The following is a 22,025-nucleotide window of genomic DNA, read 5'->3' on the forward strand; positions in this document are numbered from 1 at the left end:
CTTTTTTTTTATACCGAAGTTCAGGTAACAGAATTACTTATCACTCCGGTTTACATTATAACAAGTAGAAAACAATGACAACATATGTCTTACAATGAACAAGGGAGTGAACAACTTGGATAATATAACATAACATAACATAACTAGGAACAGTAGCAGTATGCACTATTAGAGCGAGACTAGCGCATGGGGAGGGAGGTTTGCTAATGGGGGGGAGGGGGAAGGAAGGTTGTTCATGGAGGGGGGGAGGAGGGGAAATTTCTTATTGATGAGTAAAAACATGAGCATAGGTTCTGGACGTCAACAGTATGAAAACAGTCTATGGGAGCTGTGGAAGACTAAGTAAGTTAAGGGAATGCTTGACCGAATAGCCATGTCTTGAGTCTTTTTTTGAACGTGTTGGGGCAATGTATCAGCCTTAGCTCCGGAGGAAGCAGATTCCACTGTTTGGGGCCTGCTGTGGATAGAGCTCTTTTACTTAAAGATGTTTTCATGGGAGGTGCATGTAGAGTTCCTCTTTGTGCTAATCTTAGCGGTCGGGAAGACGTGTGAAGCTGAAGAGGGATTCTGAGGTCCAGTGGAGTGTTGTTGAATATGGCTTTGTGGGTGATTGATAGAAGTTTAAACAGGATTCGAGATTTGACTGGGAGCCAGTGGAGCTTCTTTAGAATTGGTGTTATATGATCTCTTTTGTTGGATTTAGTGAGACACCTTGCTGTAGCGTTCTGTAACAGTTGAAGAGGCTTTAGGGTGTAGACTGGGAGACTGTGAAGCAGTGAATTACAGTAGTCCATTTTCGAGAAGATGATGGATTGTAACACTGACCTGAAATCGTGAAAATGAAGGAGGGGTCGAAGCCTTTTTAGAACTTGGAGTTTGTAGTAGTACTCTTTAACTGTAGTGTTGATGAAATCAGAAAAGCTCAGATGGTTATCCATGACCACCCCAAGGTTTCTGACCCGTGGGGAGAGAACTGGGAGCGGCGTAAGGTGAGAGCTATTCAATGGAAGGTGAGAGCTATTCAATGGAAGGGTGCCATCTTGAGTGATCAAGAGGAATTCTGTCTTGTCAGTGTTGAGTATCAGGTTAAGGTTAGACAGGAGTTTGTTAATGGAGAGGAGGCAGGAGTTCCAAAAAAGTATGGTCTTTTGAAGTGATTCGGTGATAGGAATAAGGATTTGGACGTCATCTGCATATAAGTAATGGGTTAACTTTAGATTGGAAAGGAGATGACAAAGCGGGAGAAGATAGATATTGAATAACGTAGGGGATAGCGAAGAGCCTTGAGGGACCCCTAATGTGGAACTGAACGGTGGTGACTCTTTGCTATTGATCTTAACTTTGTAGTATCTGTTCTGGAGGAAAGATTTGAACCAGTTTAGAGCACTATCGTATGTACCAGAAAGCACTAATGCCTAGGGTGCCTAGGTTTCCTGTTTTGTGCCAGATCATCCTTTTCTGAGTCCCTGTCCCAGGGTCTGGCTCTCCCATCCCTTGCACAGCAAAAAAAAAAAAAAAAAAATCTCACAATCTACTCTTTTTGTTTCCTTCTGATGCTGTCATTACCAATGACTGTTGGCTATTCCTGTCCCCTTCCTACTCTTTCTCCTGCCACAGCCTCTAATTCCTCAAAACAGGCTCTTCTAGTTCAGTCTCTCTCCCCAGGACTTGCCAAGGAAACTAATGAAGCCACAGCCAAACTCTTACTGCTGGAAAGTGAAAGAACCAGTCACAGCTAACAAAATAAAACAAAAAAGGGGGAGCAGAGAGAGAGGAGCCCGAGGAGGTCTTTTCACCGTGAGTTACCTGATTTCCTGGGACTGGGACGCTGACCGTCCCTTGAACATTGAGCCTGCACGCCGACCGGACCCCGAGCAGAGGAGACCTTGCCGCTGACGTCATCAGGGAGGGACCGGAAGGATATCAAAAGCTGGCCCCTCCTGTGGCTTCCTCGGGGAGCAGAGAGAGAGGAGCCCGAGGAGGTCTTTTCACCATGAGTTACCTGATTGCCTGGGACTGGGACACTGATCGTCCCTTGAACATTGAGCCTGCACACCGACCGGACCCTGAGCGAGGAGAGGAGACCTTGCCACTGAAGTCATCAGGGAGGGACCAGAAGGATATCAAAAGCCGGCCCCTCCTGCGGCTTCCTTGGGGAGTGGAGAGAGAGGAGCCCGAGGAGGTCTTTTCACCGTGAGTTACCTGATTGCCTGGGACTGGTACGCTGATCGTCCCTTGAACATTGAGCCTGCACGCTGACCGGACCCCGAGCGAGGGGAGGAGACCTTGCCACTGACATCATCAGGGAGTGACCAGAAGGATATCAAAAGCCGGCCTCTCCTGCAGCACGTAGGTGCCGCCGGCGCGTCGCCCAAGCCGCGCGCGCCTAAGGGGCATGCGGCTTTGGTTGAACTTTTCTACTTTGGCAAGTTTCCTGGACAAGAAGAACAGGACGTGTTCATTAATAGTAAGTGAGGCTTATATATTTATCCTATTTGCTCCTCTCTCACCTTGTCTCCTCCCAAGCCAGGGGAACAAAAAAATAAAATAATTGGAGGAACATAAAAGAAAGAGAGTTTGATTACTGTTTACAAAAGAAATTTTTCCAATAACTCTATGCTTCATACTAAGAGAAAGGCTCGTTTAAGGGAGACACAGACTTCGTCTCCTTTATTAACACCAATGCAGCCTCAAATTTCCTCTTTCTTTAATGTTACAAATGGTAAAATGCCGGGAGAGGAGACCGCTGTGCAAGAAGCCTCGGAGCGAGAGGCAACGGCACTGGTCAGTGACATCTCTTTAACCCCCGGAGCTCCTAAAACTCCCTCTCCACCATCAGTGAAAGGGAAAATACTGGCTAGACCTACAGAGGATGCAGGTCTAGATGGAGATTTTATAAAATCTAAGAATGGAGAGGAAGAGATGGTGGCCACAGACCCAAGCAGTATCCTCAAGACAAGTTCCCACCACACTGACACCCATCATGAATTTTTCTGGACCCGACCCTTTACTGGACCATCATTGATAGCATCTGGACCCACCCTGGTCCCACACTATACTATCAGTGTGCGATAGCACACTGGTGTGCTTTCAGATCTAATCAGGTGTGCCACGGAAGAACCACCACTGTCTGATGCCCTAATCCAAACTAGCACCTGAGCTTTGCTCTTAGCACCTCACAGCAACAAGAGACACTAGAAATGTCTATCCTCCAGTCAACTGCCACAACAGACCACCAGTGACATTTTATCAGTTCTCTTCTTTGACCAGTGGCTGGTACATAACAGTCCATCAGGTTGCCGGTGCGGGCCCCACCCTCTTGGAGAACACAAAACAACTGCAATCTGCTGTCATGCAGAACCACCAATGAGAGTCCCTGAACCCTTCCATATCGTTGCTCGAAGCACGCAGAGATGGTGGTTGAGCTCCTGCTCTTCTTTCCAATGCAAATGCTTCTCCAGCATGGATGCCGCATTGCTACACAGATGCATCTCCTAATTGAATGCCTTGTCTCTACCATCATCTAACCCGCCAACACTCGTCTCTTCTTTTCCAGTGAGTATTTACACGCCTACATTCCAGTGATGTACTTCTGCTAATTCTGTGGTAGGTTGAACAGCTTCAGAGTTGCATTTCTTCTCATTTTGCCCCTTTTCTCTTTTGCAGGTGGGTGCATCTTTGCATTCTGCAATGATGAGTAACAATGATGAAGATAGTTGTTGAGCTCCTGCTTTTCCTTCTGAAGCACATGCTTTTCCCGCTTCAGAGCACTGTCTCTATGCAGATGCTTAACCCACTAGGACACCTCATCTCTGCTTTCATCTGACCCACTGCCCACCGCTGTTCATCTCTTCTCTTCCTGTAAGTATTTACAATCCTACATTCCAGAAATATACTCCTGCTAGCTCCCTGGTGGGCTAAACAGCTTCAGACTTGCATTTCTTCTCCTTTTTCCTTTCTCTTTTGCAGATGGATGCATCTTTGTCATCATTGCTCAACACTGCAATGTGCAGAAATGGAGGCTTCCTCCCAGCTTCCTCGCTCATTGTCTCTATTTTGCTGAGGCGGTGGATCATCTACAACTCTTCCTTCGGACTGGGGATGCTTCATCTGTCTTACCAGGCTGTCAGCATGGGTCTCCTAACTCATTCTTATTTATGGACCTGTTGATGTAATTTATGGACTTTCATGGCATATGCAACCTTGCATTTTATGCACTCACTTTAAATCAATTCTAAATGTTTACTTGTGCAACTGATTTTGAAGTCAAGTAAAGAATCTAAAACGTTTACAGGTGTCTTGTGCTTTTTTTTTCTTTAGGGCCTCTTAAGAAGTTGTCTGGGCCTGCATCCTTGGTCCAGAGATTTGCAAGACTGATGTTATATACCGGTCTTGAAATTCCCTGGATCAAGGATGCTGGACCTGACATGGTTAGTCCAGGCCTCCATCTTTAGTCCAAAATTTACAAGACCACTCTTCTATACCGGTCTTGTAAATCCCTAGGCATGACGCAGTTGGTCCAGGCCTGCATCCTTGATCCAGAGATTTGCAAATCTTTGGACCAAGGATGTAGGCCTGGATCAAACCATGTCAGGTCCAGCATCCTTGGTCTACAGACTTCCACACTGCAGTGTAGGTCTTTGGATTAAGGATGCTAAGCCTAGGTGTTTCACTGGTGTCACAGGCCCAGCATTCTTAGTCCAAAGATTTCCACAGTGATGTGGAAGTCTGTGGACCAAGGACACTTGATCTGTGTTTCATGGTTGTCACTGGTCCAGCATCCTTGGTCTATAGATTTCCACATCATGGTGGAATCCTTTGGACCAAAGATACTAGGCCTGGGTGTTTCACTGGTGTCACTGACCCAGCATCCTTGGACCAAAGATGCTGGGCCTGTGATTCATGGATGTCACAGGCCCAGCATTCACACCAATGAAGAATAAGACCAATGAAGAACAAGGTTGTCATTAAAAAAATTTACTTTGCTAAAATTGCATATTTTTAAAATCAGTTTAAAAAACAGGCACATTGCAACATTTTTAAAAACAGTCACATTTAAAATTTGAACATATTTATAAACTGTCTTTCTAGGTTGTCTATTATCAGATGGAAGATCAGAAGACACTAAGAAATTGCATAAATTTTTATTTTTCCTAAAGGCAAAGATAGGAGGCTCATCAATGCAACCCTTACTGGCTAATATATGCTAATGTTTGTGAACAATAGATAGGAAAATTGGTTCTTACCTGCTAATTTTCGTTCCTGTAATACCACGGATCAGTCCAGACAGCGGGTTGTGTCCCCTGTCCAGCAGATGGAACCAGAGAAAAATATAACTGAAAGGCATATCATATATGGGCATAGCTCACCCTGCACTCCTCAGTATAAACATTAACAAAGTAGAAAAAGAAAACGAGAGCGCGAAGGAAAAAAGGATTTGGACTGTTTAGGGCGGTCTTCAGGCAGCTTATGAACCTTGTTGTCTCCCAAGGATTTAATAAGCTGTTCCAGGTCCTCCCCAAAAAGCAACTTACCATTAAAGAGAAAAGAGCCCAACTGCGACTTAGAAGAGGAATCTGCCGCCCAGTTACATAGCCTAGCGGAGATCGCGGAGACCATGGCTCTTGCCTGCACCCGAAGGAGATCATAAAGGGCATCAGCACCATACGCAATCGCCCCCTTCGAGCCACTCTGCTTGTTCGGCCTCAGCAGCCGGGAGATTCTGGGTGCTGAGTAATTGTTGAACCCACCTAAGGCTCACCTGCTGCATGAGACTGCTACACACCGTTGCGCAGACCCCTAAGTATAGCACCTCGAAGATTCGCTTGAGGTATAGCTCCAACTTGCAGTCTTGAAGATCTTTTAAAGCATTCGACCCCACCACTGGGATGGTAGTGTGTTTGGTGACCGCGGATACTGAAGCTTCAACCTTGGGGACTTTAAGCATGTTGAGGGCTGGATCTGGCAGGGGATACAGCTTATCCATCGCCCTGCCCACCCAGAGGCCATTCCTGGAGTAGGAGCTGCATAAGCATAGGATGAAACGGGAAGGTACGAAGTGGAGCCTGTAAGCCAGCTAGGACCAGATCCACAGTGTGGGAAGTGGATGCACTGGCAGAGGTGGAGGCACTGGTGGTATCTTCCGGTGGGACTTCAATCCCTAGTTCATTCAGAACAAAGGGAATAAGCGGATCCAGCTCCTCGTGTTTAAATAACCACAGGACCCGTGGGTCATCTCCTTCTACGAGTGGATTCACAAGCAGCAGATCTGGATCTGAATCAGAATCTGGCAAAGGAGCAGGCTGCGGAGGGTGAAGAGTATCTGAGCCCCCGGGTATAGTGTGGACCCTAGTAGCCCCCTGTGGGTCCGGTGGAGCAGAGCCCTGGCCACCGACCAAATAAGGAATCTTAGCCGGGGGAGGGCCCGGAACGGGATCCTCCTGTGCCTCCAAACTGGCCAAAAAAAACCTGTGTAGAAGAAGCACGAACTCTGTGGAAAAACCATGGTAAAGCTTGTCAGGTACCTGTGGGGGAGGGGCCCCTTGAGAATCAAAATTTGTAACGGGGGGCCCAAGGGGCTTAAGTCAGGTGAAGAGTGTAATAAATCGGGCTCCCCTCCCCCCTGAGGCTCTGAAACTGCTTCGAGGTCCGGGCACAAAATGGCTGCCTTTCCCGCGATTTTCTGAGGCAGGGCCAGCCCAGACGCACGCTTAGCAACCCAACCCCAGGTCGTTGACTTAGAAGCAGTCCCGGAGGGTCCTTTCTCTCCGGGTAAGCAGACAGAGCAAAGCCCTTCACAGGAGAGCTGCGAAGCAGGCTCACCACAGGCGAGGCAGAGAGGTGACCTCAGCATCGGGCGGCAAGAAATCAGCTGAGCTGAAAAAAATAGTGAAGCACAGGAGCCGACAAAACAGCTGTGAAGCGCTTAAATCCCTGCCAGTTGGTGTAACAGCCGCATAAATAGACGTTTCCCCTCTGTTTCAGATTAAAACAAGCAGAAATACTGTCTCCTTTAATCCTCTTTGGGTTTTTTTTTGTTTTTTTTAAACTTTGTTGAACTTTCACCACAACAGAGGAATGGCAATGTCTCTGCAAGGGGACCTGAGGTAAGAACATCTCAGGGGAGACCAAAACAGTAAGGGGGAGTGACTGGACCACCAGTATCAACCCTGTGCAGGGAAATTGTTATGGCTACCGGAAATTGGAGTCCTAGGCTGAATAATCAAGGGGAAATCCCCCCTAGGACTCCTTAAGAGCTAGGAGACAGAACTGTCTCCTGTAAATTTAAAAACTCTGTTCCAACCTTTTTTTTTTTTTATTTTAATACTTGCTTGACCCTGTGTAGAAGAAGAAAACACTGAAATATAGAGATGTGAATCGGAACCGGAATCGGTTCGGTTCCAGTTACGATTCAAATCATATAATTTTTATTGTCCGGTCCGATTGGTTTTTTGTTTATCGGCTGCGCCCGATCTGATAAACAAAAAACCCACCCTGACCCTTTAAAACTGACCCCTTAGCCTCCCCCACCCCCCCCCCCCCCCCCCCCCCCCAATACGTTTTAAAATTACCTGGTGGTCCAGTGGGGGCGCGGGGAGCAATCTCCCGCTCTCGGGCCGTCGGCTGCGCTAATAAAAATGGCGCCGATGGCCCTTTGCCCTTACCATGTGACAGGGTATCCGTGCCATTGGCCGGCCCCTGTCACATGGTAGGAGCACTGGATGGCCGGCGCCATCTTTAAAAAAACCCGATTAACGATTTTTCACGATAAATCGGGGAAATTTCTATTGTATCGCACTCTTTAACGATTTTTGACGATTTAAAAAATATCGGACGATATTTTAAATCGTCAAAAAATGATTCACATCCCTACTGAAATATCTCTGAGGAGAGAAACCACAGGTTCGTCTGACTGTATCTGCTGGAACCAGAGAAATACTGAGGAGCGCAGGGTGAGCTATGCCCATATATGGTATGCCTTTCAGTTATTTTTTTCTCTGGTTCCATCTGCTGGACAGGGGACACAACCCGCTGTCTGGACTGATCCGGGTATGTACAGGGAATTAGTGATTTTAGTGCAGGTTATTTTTGGCACTATAACCTATATTACATACATGAGTAACATTAGCACTGAAAAACCATGCGAAAACTGGAGTAAAAACCCGCGGTTAGTTTAACATGGCTTATTACATCAGCTCCTATGACTGCAATGTCTGCTCTGTGGAGATTGGTGGCCCACACAAAAGTTTTGTTAATGTAGGTGTGCCTTGGGCTTGAAAAGGTTGGGAAACATTGTTATAGTGTATATCTGTAAGAGCTCCTCTGTGCTGCTGCTTCTTTCCCCTCCCGCATGCTCTCATGCTGCAATCAAGCAACAGTAGGGCACCCAATAGAAGGAAGTGGGAGGAAGCAATTACATAACAGTTATTCCCCTGCCTTCTGTGCCTCAAGAACTGTAGTAGTGGTATTCATGCAAAAAGAATCAAGCTGAAAACTCTACTGGATACCCAAAACTGATATACAGAGCCCTCGAATATTGAATGTATTGAGAACCCATACAGCTCAGTGAGCTCATAGCTCTGTGGGCAATAAACAAAAAAAATTACAGTACCATAGGCAAACTCAGTAATAAAGGAAATACACTTACTTTCTCCATTCCAGATTCTTTTACAGCTTTATCTACAATACCACGAACCTCCTCCTCAAACTTGTGCAATTCTAATTTTAGCAGGTCTGCAAGCGTTGTTTCATCTGACATTTCAAATTTCACCTTGGAGAACAAAATCTAGTATTTGAAACTGCAATTGTGAAGAATGTTTCTCTTTGTACAATTTGCATTATCTATATGTAGGTCACTGTCAGTTATACTCCAAAAAGCAGAGTTGCTTACCTGCAACAGGTGTTCTCCCGGGACAGCAGGATGTTAGTCCTCACATGTGGGTGACATCATCAGGATGGAGCCCAATCACGGAACACTGAGCATGCCCAGCATGCCCCTAACCCTGCATCCAGCAGGGGTCCCCTTCAGTCTCATTTGTAGTAAAAAGAATGAGCGAAAAATAAAATAAGAAAACGTAAGTGAACCCAACTCCGCGTGATGGCGGGCGGGTTTCGTGAGGACTAACATCCTGCTGTCCTGGGAGAACACCTGTTACAGGTAAGCAACTCTGCTTTCTCCCAGGAAAAGCAGGATGGTAGTCCTCACATGTGGGTGAGTAGCGAGCTACAGGATGCCCGAACAGAATAAGCCAAAAACACCCAACGACATGCAACAGGCACAACAACTGGGGTTGTTTTGGTTAAGAGGGCAGCCTGAATTTCACAGTGGGTCACTGGAAGGAAGTTGGGTTATTTAACTGACCGAAGATGGAATCTTGCCTGCCTGACTTGTCGAGACAGTAATGAGCTGCAAAAGTATGAAGAGAACTCCATGTTGCAACTTTGCAGATGTCAGCAAGAGGTACAGAACGTAGGAGTGCTACTGACGTTGCCATAGCTCTTACTGAATGTGCTCTCACGCATTCTTGTAGCAGAAGGAGATACAGTCCGCCAGCCAGGTGGACAGGGTCTGCTTGCCCACCGAAGCTCCCAATTTGTTTTTATCAAAGGAGACAAACAGTTGGGTGGACTTCCTATGGGCTGCAGTGCAGTACAAATAAAAAGCAAGAGCACATTTACAGTCCAAGGAATGCAGAGCCCGCTCGCCTGGTTGTGTGTGAGGCTTTGGAAGAAAGGTGGGAAATATTATTGACTGATTCAAGTGGAAATATGACACTACTTTTGGCAAGAATTTAGGGTGTGTGCGGAGTACCACACGATCTTGAAGGAATCTGGTATATGGTGGGTATGTTACCAGTGCCTGTAGTTCACTGACTCTGTGAGTCGATGTTATAGCAACTAGAAAGATCACTTTTCAAGTGAGGTGTCGAACCTCGCAGGAATGCAGAGGCTCGAATGGCGGTCACATGAGCCGTGCTAGAACAACATTAAGGTCCCACATTGGAACTGGAGGTCGCAATGGAGGCTTTAGTTGTAGTAATCCTCTCATAAAGTGCCCAACCAGGGGTTGCACCGAGATTGGGGCATCTCATATACCTTTGTGGTAAGCTGAAATGGCGCTGATTTGTACACGGATGGAGGAAGTCTGTAGGCCAGCTTCCGAGTGATACCATAGGTAGTCCAGGAACTTTGGAATGGGACAGGAAAAAGGATCTATTTCCTTAGTAGCGCACCATATGGAGAATCTTTTCCATTTTGAATGATACAATCTCCTAGTAGAAGGCTTTCGTGAAGCTACAAGGACCTGGGACACACTGTCAAAGAGGTTGAGAGATTGCAGGATTAACCTTTCAACATCCAAGCTGTCAGAGATAGGGCGTGAAGGTTCGGATGACGCAACAGCCCGTTGTTCTATGTCCAGGCGAACTGGTTGCTGGACTGAGAGGTCGCGGAGGATGGGGAACCAAACCTGACGCGGCCAGTGAGGGGCTCTGAGGATCATTGTGCCCCTGTCCTGCAGTAACTTCACGAGAGTCTTGCTGATGAGTGGAAGTGGAGGATAGGCATACAGAAGACCTGTTGCCCACTAGTGGCATCTCGTGGTGGTGTGTTGTGGCTGCGCTGTAGAAAGCAGAAGTTGTCCACTTTATGGCTGTGAACTGATGCAAAGAGGTCTATGTGTGGGCAGCCCCACTGGTGGAAACTTTTGTTTGTTACAGTGGGGTCCAGGAACCATTTGTGGGGATGAAAGGTCCGGCTGAGATTATCTGCTATCACATTGTCCATGCCTGCCAGGTATATCGCTCTTAGTAGCATGGAGTGGGAGAGAGTCCAGGCCCAGATCTGTGCCACCTCCTAGCATAGAAGGAAGGAGCCTGTGCCCCCTTGCTTGTTGAGGTACCACATTGCTACCTGGTTGTCGGTTTGAATTAAGACTACCTTGTTGGAGAGGCAATTGAGAAAAGCCAGTAGGGCATATCAAATTACTCGAAGCTCCAGGAAATTTATCTGGTGCTTCGCTTCTTGTTTGGACCAGATTCCCTGGGTTTGGAGGTTGTTGACATGTGCTCTCCAACCCAGATTGGAAGCATCTGTTAGAATAATTTGAGGTTCTGGCGACTGGAAGGGTAGTCCTGTTTGAAGATTGGACTCCCTTGTCCACCAAGCTAGTGAGTGACGTAGCTGGCTGGTGACTGGGACAATGAGGGACATGGGTTGACTTGACTGGGACCACTGGGACTTTAAAGTCCACTGTGTTATCCTCATGGCCAGACAAGCCATTAGAGTGACATGAACTGTAGTCGCCATGTGACCCAAGAAGATTAGGAGATGACAAGCTGTGGTTGTTTGACGCATTTGCATCGCTTTGGCCAAAGTTGTTAATGAGCGTGCTCGGTCATTTGGAAGGATCGCTTTGGCCTGGAGAGTGTTTAGATCTGTTCCTATGAACAAAAGGGTGCATGAAGGAGACAGATGTGATTTTGGGTAATTGATTAGGAATCCTAAGGATTGTAGTAGGCTGATTGTGAAATGGAGGGAGTAGAGCACTTCCTGTCGGGATGGGCCTCTGATGAGCCAATCATCTAGATATGGATACACGTGAACGTTGTTCTGTCGAAGATGAGCTGCGATGACTGCGAGGCATTTCGTAAATACCTGGGGTGCTGTCGCTAGTCCGAATGGTAGCACCCAGCACAGGTAATGATGATAGCCTACTACAAATCTTAGATATTTCCGATGAGGGGGGTATATGGCAATGTGGGCAAAGACCTCCTGGAGATCTAGAGAGCAGAGCCAATCTCCCTGTTGTAGGAGAGGAAGCATGGTGCTCAGGGTTACCATTCTGAACTTTTCTCTTCAAAGGTGATTGTTTAGGGCACAGAGGTCTAGAATGGGATGAATGCCTCCTGATTATTTTGGTATTAGAAAATACCGAGAGTAGAACTCCTGACCCCACTGCAGTCGAGGCACCGGTTCCACAGCGTTGGAGTGCAGAAGAGTCAAGAGCTCTGTGTATGTATACACTGACTTTCTGAGGTATCTATTTTGCTGTATTCTTGAATATTAGTTTTAGACAAAGAAAGCAGAGGATCCTGGCTATGTGCTGGAATGCAGCGAGCCAACACCCCAGACCCATTAGCTGATTAGTCTAATACATTCTCAAATCAGATGTACTGCACTTATCTAAAAACAACACTCTCAATATGCTCTGATTGGTCAGTATGAAGGGTATATATTGTTATGCACACCTCTGTAAAAATTGGGTAACTGGGTGTTTTTACAATTGTATAGACCTATGTTACTCCCCATAATAAATTATTTCCTCCTGCTTTGTTCCGGTCCCTGTCCCCTTTGTCTCTGTCTTTCTCTAATTAAAGTTTATGATTACACACTGCTACAGAAGTTTCTCTAGAATAAACATTTTGGTAGCAGAGGATGGAGTTTTCGTCTGTAGCTGTAATTTGAATCTCCTGACTGCTCTGACCAGACAATTGACCTCTTCATGGCATTTCAGGCTGGGGCAGCACCGGACCGAACGTGTACGCCAGCGCTCTGGATTGGAATGTCCCAGGGACATCGTCTTGCAGAAAGTGCCAAGAATCGGATAGGCAGTCCGGCTGGGACTTCATCACGGTTATAATTGTTATATCTTCGGATTGGTTCCCTCAAAGGGGAGGGAGCCACTACTGAAGATAGGCTACCAGGGGTAGTTTCACTTTTTTTGTTTTTGTTTATGCAGGCTGTCTCGGTCTCATTGCTTGACGCCCCACAGTCACCATTCCATGCAACGGAGTTAAAACACTAGAAGTACAGCTTGGTGTGAAAATCATCCAGGTAAGAAAATATTCTCCTTCTCATGAGGGAGAATTATTAAATTTTATTATATTTACCCATTGGTAAATTGTTATTATGTCTAAATTCTGGTCAGTAAAGTTAAGAGGTACTGTACATGCTGTAGAGGTTAATTCGACAAGTCCGTTAGAACGTGTTTTCTCTTTGCACAAGCCAGCTGAGAAGTTACTTTGCCTCTGGTTTGTTATGGCTCCAGTATGTTTAGAGAAGGAGCTTCACTGTTGTAAGTGACCGGCAATTTACTCGACGGTGTAGTACAAAGCCACACTCAGAGAACTTAGAGCACACTCTAGCTACAGAAGCGAAAACAGAGTGTTTATGGCCACCAAAGCCATTCATGTTCCGGCAGATAATGTTGCAAGAGGGGTCCCTCCGCCCCCTCTTTCACTGACTTCTGAGCGTTACAAATTGAAATAAAACAACGCAAAAGCCCAAATCCATTGCATGGCTGGATACTTAATTTCAGCCCACTTTAAGCTCACAAAGGAGAGTCTATTCCCTGGTAGAATCCCTAAACACAAATGACTTTATTACCGCCTTTAGAGCTATTAGCAATAACCCTGGCATTTCGTTGTTACGGCATTAACTCCTGCAGCAGTGGAACTTGGGCAAGCCGCTGTGTAACCTTGCATTAAAGGTATTTTGTATGGCTTGTTATTCTGTAAGAGCCTCCTTCCCTTTCTCCCTTCTTTTCGTGTTATACCCAGTTCCTAGGTTTCTACAACCACCCAGTATTTGTTTGTCTGTCTCTCCTGCGGTACCGTTTTTTTCTCTCTTATCTTTTACTCACAACTTAATTAAGGTGATCACCATGCACTTGTGTTTTTTAATCTTCTTTGTTGCTTTTTCTCTATTTTGCTTTCAGTAAACGTTTCCAGTGATGGATGGCATATTGCAGGCATTGTTTTGTGTGACTTGTTTTATTTGACGTTCTTGACAAAAGCATTTCCTGGTGTTAGTGCTTTAAAACTCTCATTACACTGGTAGTTAAGGAGTTAATTGAGCAGCATCTTAGAAAAAAAAAGGGGAAGAGAAAGGAGGGGTTGATTCAGCGTGTGGGCTTCCTTCAGTGCAGGCTACGAACGGGAGAGAAAGCAAAAGAAAGAATTAGGTTTCGTTTGTTTAAACAAATGGAGCATTCCTATTGAAGGCATGCGTATATGTATAAGATGGCAGTTTGACATGGTTATGCTAATTAGATTGTTTTGAAAGTACAGAGAGACACTGAAATAGTTAAGATTCTTTGGCGTGCAATCACTAGTGGGGGTTGGTACAGGCATTCAAAGGTTTAGTAGTCGCATCAGTACATTTAAAGCACTCCCTAGGTTTGTTTTTCTTTCAAATCCAAATTGATTTTATTAAATAGTATATGAATTGTCTTAACATTGTTTTGTTATTTCACAAGGTTTCTCCCAGCAATGTTGGCAGAGATATCTTTGAAGCTCAGTGTTCTGCTGACTGAATTTATTCTCCAAGGTTGAACTCTAAATATTGGTATTATTCCACAAAGCTGCTTTTGATAGCGCCTCCTAGTGGATGCATGATAGCTCTCTTTCTTACTTTTTTGTATGCTAGCCTTTATTTTTCAGGTCAACGACCTTCCTGTCATGAAAGAATTAAGGCTGATATTTTATTTTTCGACGTTTTTTTTCAATTTTATTTTCTTTTTCCATTTTTAAACAGAATTCTTGTTTTTGTTTTTCTGGCATTTCCCAGGCACTTTTCAAACACCTTTTTGGTTTACTTTTACTTTTGTTTTCATTTTTGAGCTCAAAATATGTGTTAACTGTTGTCTGTCTTGATGTTATGAAAACATCATATGAATATTTGTGAAATAAATGGATATGTATCAGTCTTGTGAAACATATGTTCTATGTAGTGTCTGCCGTACCTGAGTTGTCTGTGGTTCTGTTTATTACATTTGACTTCTGAGCATCAATTTGAATTTGTGTTGCTCCATCACACACACATGTTCTATGCACACATATTTAACTAAGGCCTTGATTAGCGAAAGATTAATACAACCTACTGAATAAAACTAATATTCCATTGATTGTCAGAATTCAGAGCTTGTCTTAGCGAACCAGCCCAACATTACTTCATTATATGACCTGAGTTATCTACTCATTTGGCCTGATTTATTTTTTGTTTTATGTTCCGTTATTCTTTACCCTAATGTAGTTTTCTTGATTACATGAATCAATGTACCTTGATCTGCCATCCGATAATTGATTGTTATATGTATCAGTCAAAAAAGCAAACAGAACGTTGGGAATTATTAGAAAGGGAATGGTGAATAAAACAGAAAATATCATAATGCCTCTGTATCATTCCATGGTGAGACCGCACCTTAAATACTGTGTACAATTCTGGTCGCCGCATCTCAAAAAAGATATAATTGCGATGGAGAAGGTACAGAGAAGGGCTACCAAAATGATAAGGGAAATGGAGCAACTCCCCTGTGAGGAAAGACTAAAGAGGTTAGGACTTTTCAGCTTGGAGAAGAGACGGCTGAGGGGGGATATGATAGAGATGTTTAAAATTATGAGAGGTCTAGAATGGGAAGATGTGAATCGGTTATTTACTCTTTCGGATAGTAGAAAGACTAGGGGGCACTCCATGAAGTTAGCATGGGGCACATTTAAAACTAATCGGAGAAAGTTCTTTTTTACTCAACGCACAATTAAACTCTGGAATTTGTTGCCAGAGGATGTGGTTAGTGCAGTTAGTATAGCGGTGTTTAAAAAAGGATTGGATAAGTTCTTGGAGGAGAAGTCCATTACCTGCTATTAAGTTCACTTAGAGAATAGCCACTGCCATTAGCAATGGTAAAATGGAATAGACTTAGTTTTTGGGTACTTGCCAGGTTCTTATGGCCTGGATTGGCCACTGTTGGAAACAGGATGCTGGGCTTGATGGACCCTTGGTCTGACCCAGTATGGCATTTTCTTATGTTCTTATGGTTATTATGCTTTTTTGCAAGTGCCATGATTTAGATTTCCTACATCAATGATATAATTTGAGGTCATGCAATTTTCACACTTGTAGAAATCTCCAGTCCTAAAATTTCTATTATGTGATTTCTTGAAATGTTCTTCTATCTCTATCTATAAGCTAGTTTGTTTACATTTGGGATTCCAGAGGGGAAGATATTATTTTTCCTTATTTCTGGTTTTTAATTTTACTAAATTTCTTCCTTTTCCTGTGCAAAGATTCACACTATTGGTTTAGCAACCCTGCAAAGTACATTATTTTGTTTTAGAACACATAGCATGCTATAAACCTTCTCACAGAGTCAGCTGTCACTTGTTTCTATGATTATCCCCAATTACACTCAGACACACCACCGATCTAAGAGGGGTATTAGCCCCGCTTCCCCAGAAGCACCCGAAAACAAAGCAGTACAACTAGCTCTCAACTACATTAACAGCATATTCCCCTTGACCAAAACTCATTTAGAAGCCTTCCCATCCACAGCTGGGTCACCTCTTGGACAGGTGACTGCCACAGTTGAATTAGAAATGTCCATACAGCAATTGCTTTCACTGCTACATGTTGTTGTCATAATACTAAATAGTGCCATCAATACTCTGCAAGACCAGCATGATGTATTGGACTTTTGCTATGCCGTTGCCTACCAAGCATATGCCTCTACCTTCAAGGATTTGGATCTTCCATTGCTGCAGCCATGCCCAGGATGCCCGAACTGAAATTTATGGTCAACTCTTCATCTGCAGTGCAAGATCAAGTTACTACTATCCGTTAGCGTTTAATGATGGACATGCATGAGCTTCCCCATGGATCAGATGGGCAGGGAAAAACAGTGGGCTTAGCCAAGGATGGGTAAGATTTCCTCACCTAAAGTTAGCTTAGGATGTAAGGGACAACCTAAGACAGGCACCCACGGCCCAGCCCATATGTAAAGGGTTTCTAGGCGTAACCCTTCAAGAGGGGGATGTATGTATGCACTGACTTTCTGAGGCATCTCTTTTGCTGTATTCTTGAATACTAGTTTTAGACAAAGAAAGCAGAGGACCCTGGCTACGTGCTGGAATGCAGCGAGCCAACACCCCAGACCCATTAGCTGATTGGTCTAATACATTCTTAAATCAGATGTACTGCACTTATCTAAAAACAACATTCTGAATATGCTCTGATTGGTCAGTATGAAGAGTATATATTGTTATGCACACCTCTGTAAAAATTGAGTAACTGGGTGTTTTTACAATTGTATAGACCTATGTTACTCCCCAGAACAAATTATTTCCTCTTGCTTTGTTCCGGTCCCTGTCCCTTTGTCTCTGTCTTTCTCTAATTAAAGTTTATGATTACACACTGCTGCAGAAGTTTCTCTAGAATAAACATCTGTCTCGAGAAGAAGAGAGTGATTGATGGAAGATACCGCCGGACAAGGAGTGGTGTTCGGTGGAAGGGTGAGTAAGTTTAGATGGTAATCCTGGTTGACCACAGAAAGGACCATTTGGCCGTAGTAATTGTGTGCCATATGTTGTGGAAAAGGCACAAGCGGCCTCCCACAGGAATGGTGGAAATTGAAGGTTGGCTTTTGCTCTGTAGGGTAGAGTCAAAAACCCAATGCTGAACCCGCCTGCGGGGCTGGTTGGGCTTTTGGGGCACTGGGTTGTCTAGGCTGGCCTCTCTGGGGAGGTCTTCTTTGCAGAGCCTGGGACAGAGGAGGATAGTATCAATGTAGTTTATAGGAAAATTTTCTAGGATCACGTCTGAAAGACCTCTTGGCCGCAGCTGGAAATTCCGAAGGAAGAGAAGAAAGCTGACGTAATGTGTCATGGTGGTCTTTTAATTGTGTAACAGTCTCCTGGATTTTGTTGCCAAACAAATTATCTCCAGTACATGGAAGGTCTGATAGCCTCTCTTGGACCTCCTGGCGTAGATCCGATAACTTGAGCCATGCCCAGCGTCTGGCACTTATCCCTGCTGCTGACACTCTTGAGGCGTGTCAAAGAAATCATATGCTGCCCTTATCTCATGCTTTCCAGCATCTAGTCCTTTGTGAAGGATGGAATTAAGGCCTTCTTGATACTCATCTGGTAGGCTTTCATAAAATTCCTGGACCTTTTTCCAAAGATTCCTGGAATATTGCGACATATAAAGTTGATAAGCTGCAATCCGTGCCATCAGCATGGAGCCATGGAAAACTGCGTCCAAAAGCATCCAAGGACTTTTTTTCTTTAGCTGGAGGGGCAGAAGTATGAGGTCTAGATCTTTTGAATCTCTTCTGAGCCAACTCAACAACAATAGATTGGTTAGGAAATTGGCATTTCTGAAATCCAGGAGTTGCTTGGACTAAGTAGATGGCATCAGTTTTTCTATTTACTGATGGAACTGTACCAGGGTGTTCCCAGTTGCGTTGTAGCAGATCAAGGAGCACCTCATGAATAGGAACTGCCATAACCTCTTTAGGTGCATCGACAAATTGTAATACCTCTAGCATTTTGTGCCTTGCATCTTCCTCAGTTTGTAACTTAAAAGGGATGGTTTCAGCCATCTCCTTAATGAAGTTTGCAAATGTAAGATCTTCAGGAGGGGAGCGGCGGCATTCTTCTGGGGGTGAAGGCTCTGACAAGATCTCATCTGAGTCTTGAGTGTCGGAGGAATCATCACCCCATGGATCATAACACCTTGAGGTTGTTTTGATGGAGGTATTAGTCCAAATCTGGCCAGATCTGGAGGTGGCACTGATGGAAAAGAGGGAGGCCCCGATAGAAGGGGTGAAGGTATCAATGGCATCAGTGCTTTCAATGGATGCCGGGGTGGCAGGAGACCCGATGGTCCTGGAATTGGCTCCGGCATCGGTAAATTCCTTTCCTCGTCCGAAGATAATGGTATCGGTGTCGGTGGTCTCGGAAGTGCCGATGGCATGGCAGGAAGGGTGCCGATGGAAGAGCACTGATCAGGACATCAAGACGGTCAAGCAGCGGAGCCAGCATGGTAGGCATCGGATCGGTTGCCAGCATGGGTACCGGTGCCGGTGGAGATTGGAACCCTCGAAGTGCCTGGAGAACTGTCTCTTGGACTATCCTGTCCAATTCCTCTGGAGAAGCTGGCATTGGTGGCACAGCTATTGGGGGTGGAGGCTCGGACGGTGTTGCCGGAGGGTCCACATGTATTAGTGGAGTCTCGGCTCCCAGCACCGGTGCCGGTGGGGAACGCCTCAATGTCCTGGGTCCAGAAGGGGATGGGGCCCCTTCTCCCCGGAACTTCGTCGGTGGTTCCTTCAATGCCAATGTCGATGGCTTGCTGATGGAGGCATCGACGAAAACGTCTCATTGATGACAGTGACGGTGCTTCTCTCGATGCTCTGTCCGGATCTTCTCCGGCATCGAGGAAGATGTCGATACCTTCGAACGTACCGAAGACGGTGAAGGAAGGACCTTGATGACTCGATGTCGCTGAGACTTCGACGGCGACGGAGTCGATGAGGACTTACGACTCGGTGTTGTTTTAGGTGGTTTAGATGGAGATACTCATTTAAAGAGAAGCTCCATCTTTTTCAAGCGGACCCTGCAGCCTTTAGGTGTCATTTGGGCACAGTTAATGCACTGTTAGACGTCATGAGCGGGGCCTAAACATAAAACACACATGTCGTGAGGGTTCGTAATAGACATTGTCCTCGGGCACTCGGGGCACTTACGGAACCCGGTTGCCATAATTTTCGAAAAAATATAGGCGGCGCGCGGTCAGTGATCGTCAAGCACCAATGAAAAAACTACCACCGGGAACCGACCGCGAGGGACGAGGTAAACTTACCAACATCAACAGGTATCGGCGGTCAATGGGGGACCCCGGGATGGGGTAGAAGTTTTAAATTTTTGAAGTTAATTTCCGTGAGGAAAAAATTGTGAGAAATTCTCACAGAGCTCCAAGATCTGTGCGGCTACTGCTGCATGGAAAAAAAGAGACTGAAGGGGGTCCCCTGCTGGATGCAGGGTTAGGGGCATGCTGAACATGCTCAGTGTGCTAGTCAAAGTTTCTAGAAACTTTGACAAAAGTGTTCCATGATTGGGCTCCATCCTGATGATGTCACCCACATGTGAGGACTACCATCCTGCTTGTCATGGGAGAATGCTTATTTGAGCTCTCTTTTCAGGGCATTTGATGCTTGTTTTTATTTCTTTAGGCTCTTTTCTTGGTGCCTCACCCAGAATTGTCCCTTAGGCATTGCAATTAAAGGAGAAATTAAATAGAATTTCTTTTTTTATGTATTTCCTGCAGGTATAAATTTGACTACGCGCATAAACTGCACTTTGCCATATAATCCTGGCTCTTTGCAGATAAACGTATACATGCTGTGTAAGAGCACATATACTTTTTGCTGCCGGGAAAAGTATGCAAGAATTTAATGCAAGCTTAAGAGACCATACAGTCCTGTGGGTTGGGAAGATTAGGGTAGTGAGTCTGGGAAGTAATTGCTGTTTTTGTTCTTTCAGTAGTTTAATAAGTTAGTTAAGATGCTGAGGTGCCATGTTGTTACTAAACATTTGCAGATATGTCCAGGATTGGGTGGACACCTTTGCTTTCTATTGTCTTTGTTGATGCAATGATGCATTTTGCAGAATGAAAAGTATTTAAAAAAAAGATGCCGAGGTTGCCCTCATTATCTGTGGACTATTTAATGTCTGTTGTCAGGATTTTCTAAGGTTTCTATTTTCTTTATGTAAGGATTTGTTGTTTTCATTACTAAGATGTACTTCTTGGTTTTCACTGGAACATTTATAAATATAACATAAAATAAATAAGAAGCAGAGAAAGGAAAGGGGAAGAAATCAGACTTTGCTTTTCTTTTGTGTTACCTGAGTAGCTGCCATCAGCTGTTGCCAGTGTCTCTCTCTGACAGCAGGGTTCTGCAGTTCCCCTACAGCCTTCAGGGATGTGATGGTGTTTTTCACTGTGTTGTCTAGGCCTGTATAAGCATCCCAGGCTCTAACTTCTTTATCCAGAGCTCTCACATCTTTAGCAAACTTTTTAGAGTCAATATCCATATCTTCTACATTGATGTTTTTCCATTTAGTGGTTTTCCAATCATCAATGCTTGTGTTAACCTAAAATTACCAAATTGTAATGCTTTATTAGAAAAATGCATGTTCTAATATTTAAAATCTTAACACATATTCCTATTATATTATCAACCTAACACAATTATATTTATGCAGATTTGTTTATTCAATTAGGATATAGCAGAGCTTGTTAATTTAAGTGGATCAGGGAAAAAAGTGGATGCTGTTGCATATATGCCAGATCAAAGGGTTTGGAATGGTTCTCAGTAGAGCAGCTAAGTACAGCTGCCCACTTTCACTATATTTAGGGATTCCAGAAGGTGCAGTTGGGTTGGGAAAGAAAAATATGTATGTATATTAACAGGTGAATTTTCACAGGAGTTCTACATGTTAAAGTAACATACTATCATAGCAATTTTCAAAAGCCATTTATGCCTGTAAGTGTACTTAACATGGGTAAATTCTATGGATAATTCAATGGCATGTACTGAAGCAATTTTCAAAAGCCCACTTCCATGGGTAAAGTGCATTTACATGTGTAAAACCCAATTTTAAAGCACGTAAATGCTTTTGAAAATCAGGCCCTGAGGTTTCAAATAAGCATACATATTTTCTCGTGTGTACTTATTTATTTTTAATTTTAATAGCATTTCTGAATCACTTTACAGATAAAACTATCGCCCAAAGCAATGTACAGAGACCACAGTTTAAACAAGAAACAAAAGTCACATATCTAAAATAAAATCATTAAAAATATAACAAAACAGAGATAATTCCAGCCCCCTACAAATTTCTCATCCTCCCAGTATGAACTGTATAAATTATCAATACTTATATAGGGTACTCTGCAATTAGCATGAAATTTCAAAAACTGCAAAACAACAAAATCTAGTTGTCAAGAGACGTAAACCATGTCTTTAGCTTTTTACGAAATTTCACTAAATTTACTTCTCTCCGTTCCAAAGAAAGGCTATTTATTCCATAAACCTGAAATAACTTTATTTTTTATTTATTTATTTAAAAACTTTTCTATACCGTCGTTAAATTAGCTAACCATCACAACGGTTTACAGAAAGGCACGATAATGAACAAAATGGGTGGTATACATTACAAATTAATCATGTGCCATCATAGTACGGT

At 44.2% G+C, this 22,025-nt stretch overlaps 1 protein-coding gene across 1 annotated transcript in view; it reads right to left on the bottom strand.

Annotated features, from left to right (window-relative positions):
• The window catches only part of DNAH17 (dynein axonemal heavy chain 17), a 1,486,981-nt gene that overhangs the window by 759,382 nt on the left and 705,574 nt on the right, over positions 1-22,025 (bottom strand). Inside the window, exons 25-26 of the mRNA XM_029599137.1 lie at positions 20,682-20,930; positions 8,648-8,770 (exon numbers count right to left, since the gene is read on the bottom strand). Of these exons, the coding sequence (XP_029454997.1) occupies positions 8,648-8,770; positions 20,682-20,930 (372 nt within the window). The remainder of the gene's footprint in view (positions 1-8,647; positions 8,771-20,681; positions 20,931-22,025) is intronic.

Source organism: Rhinatrema bivittatum, chromosome 4, assembly GCF_901001135.1.
Source record: "Rhinatrema bivittatum chromosome 4, aRhiBiv1.1, whole genome shotgun sequence".
In the NCBI taxonomy this organism is placed as follows: domain Eukaryota; kingdom Metazoa; phylum Chordata; class Amphibia; order Gymnophiona; family Rhinatrematidae; genus Rhinatrema; species Rhinatrema bivittatum.